Genomic DNA, 1,285 nt, shown 5'->3' with positions numbered 1-1,285 from the left:
TCCGGGGACAGTTTTGCTTTTACGTTTGCAGGGAAAGATAAATCAGCAACATAACATATCAGGAAGTAAAATTTTGCAGTTGAGAAGTACCAGCGCATATGACAAGTATACACCCTCAGGGAAGCGGTTTACTGAAATTCATTGCGAAGTTGTTTTTCAGAGTATTATTCCTTTAGCACGGAATTTTCGGTTGCGTTCGACGGGAGTTGCAGGCCTCGCCCATTGGACCAGTGGTCCACGCGCGGGTCCACCGGGGAAGCGCGGGGGCGCTGTTGCTGGCGCAGCTGGCACAGCAGCGGCAGCAGCTGCCGTCGAAGTCGACTTTGTTCAAAGTGCAGTTTGTGGAGGCGGCGGAGAAGGAAGAACTCCGGGTGTACAGACAGCTGCTGCCCTTCGACTTGGGCGAAGAAACTTTTCTCAGTTCCCCCGAACCCCTGTGGGAGCTGCGAGCAGTGCTGGCGCTGCTGCTGGAGGCTGAAAACAGGAAAGTGTTTTACGGCGAAGTGCCTACGGGCCCTTTGCTGGGCCGCCGCGCGCTGCTGTCTGTACAGGTGAGTCGTTTTGAAAACTTGCAAGACATTGCGGAGCTTCTGATGGAATTTTACGAGAAATACAAATCCCAACTAGCCTTCCACATTGCCCGCACGAGCCTCAAAGAGGCCGCCAGGGCTGAGGCCCTCTTCAGTACCCCCTGGGGCGGGGCTGTCCTCGAAAACCCCAGGCCCAACCCCTGAGCCTACCAGCGGGCCTCTGGGGTCTTAAGAGAGGCCCCTCCCTTTTTGCAGTATTCCCTGGGCATGCCTCTTAGCTTCTACAGCCTCGAAGCCTTTCTTGAGCAGTGGGCCCGGGGTACTCGAGAGCTGCACTTCGGGTCTCACCGGCTAAGCGCTACGAGCCCGGGGGGACCTGTGAAGGAGGTGAGTCACCACCAGTTCCTCCAGACTCTGCATGGAGCACCAAGGGCTCCTCTCGCAGTTCTTTACTACGAGCCCCGCTGCCCTGGCTGCGAGCTGTTCCTCGACGCCTGGAAGCAAGTTGCTGCTGGCTTCAGCCAGCTGGCTTCAGCCAGCAGCAGCAGCTCCGCGGCCGCCTCCTCTTCGCTCAACTCAACGCAGAACATAATGATCTCATTGACTTTGACCTCAAGTCCAAATTGCCTGCCGTCGTGCTATACCCTGAGGGGCCCCAGGCCCTCGACCGCAGGCGCCTCTACATGGGGCCCCCCATAGTGGAAATGATCGGCGACTTTCTCCTCGCGGCTGCAGCCCCCAAGGAGGAACTTTGA

The 1,285-nt window shown here is 57.6% G+C and overlaps 2 protein-coding genes across 2 annotated transcripts; both read left to right on the top strand.

Moving 5' to 3' along the window:
- Positions 1-212: 212 nt before the first annotated feature.
- ETH_00003715 (uncharacterized protein) lies at positions 213-734 on the top strand (the record flags this gene model as incomplete). Its single annotated transcript, XM_013374960.1, has 1 exon — positions 213-734. A coding segment is annotated over one exon (522 nt), but the record flags the coding sequence as incomplete, so codon positions are not given.
- A 63-nt stretch (positions 735-797) lies between these two features.
- ETH_00003710 (uncharacterized protein) lies at positions 798-1,285 on the top strand (the record flags this gene model as incomplete). Its single annotated transcript, XM_013374959.1, is given in 2 exon segments — positions 798-1,034; positions 1,052-1,285. The coding sequence occupies 2 exon segments, from the start codon at positions 798-800 to the stop codon at positions 1,283-1,285; spliced, it is 471 nt and encodes a 156-aa protein (XP_013230413.1).

Source organism: Eimeria tenella, genomic scaffold (genome assembly GCF_000499545.2).
Source record: "Eimeria tenella Houghton genomic scaffold, Eth_scaff24, whole genome shotgun sequence".
Taxonomy (NCBI): Eukaryota; Apicomplexa; class Conoidasida; order Eucoccidiorida; family Eimeriidae; genus Eimeria; species Eimeria tenella.
This window is presented reverse-complemented; position numbering and strand designations above follow the sequence as displayed.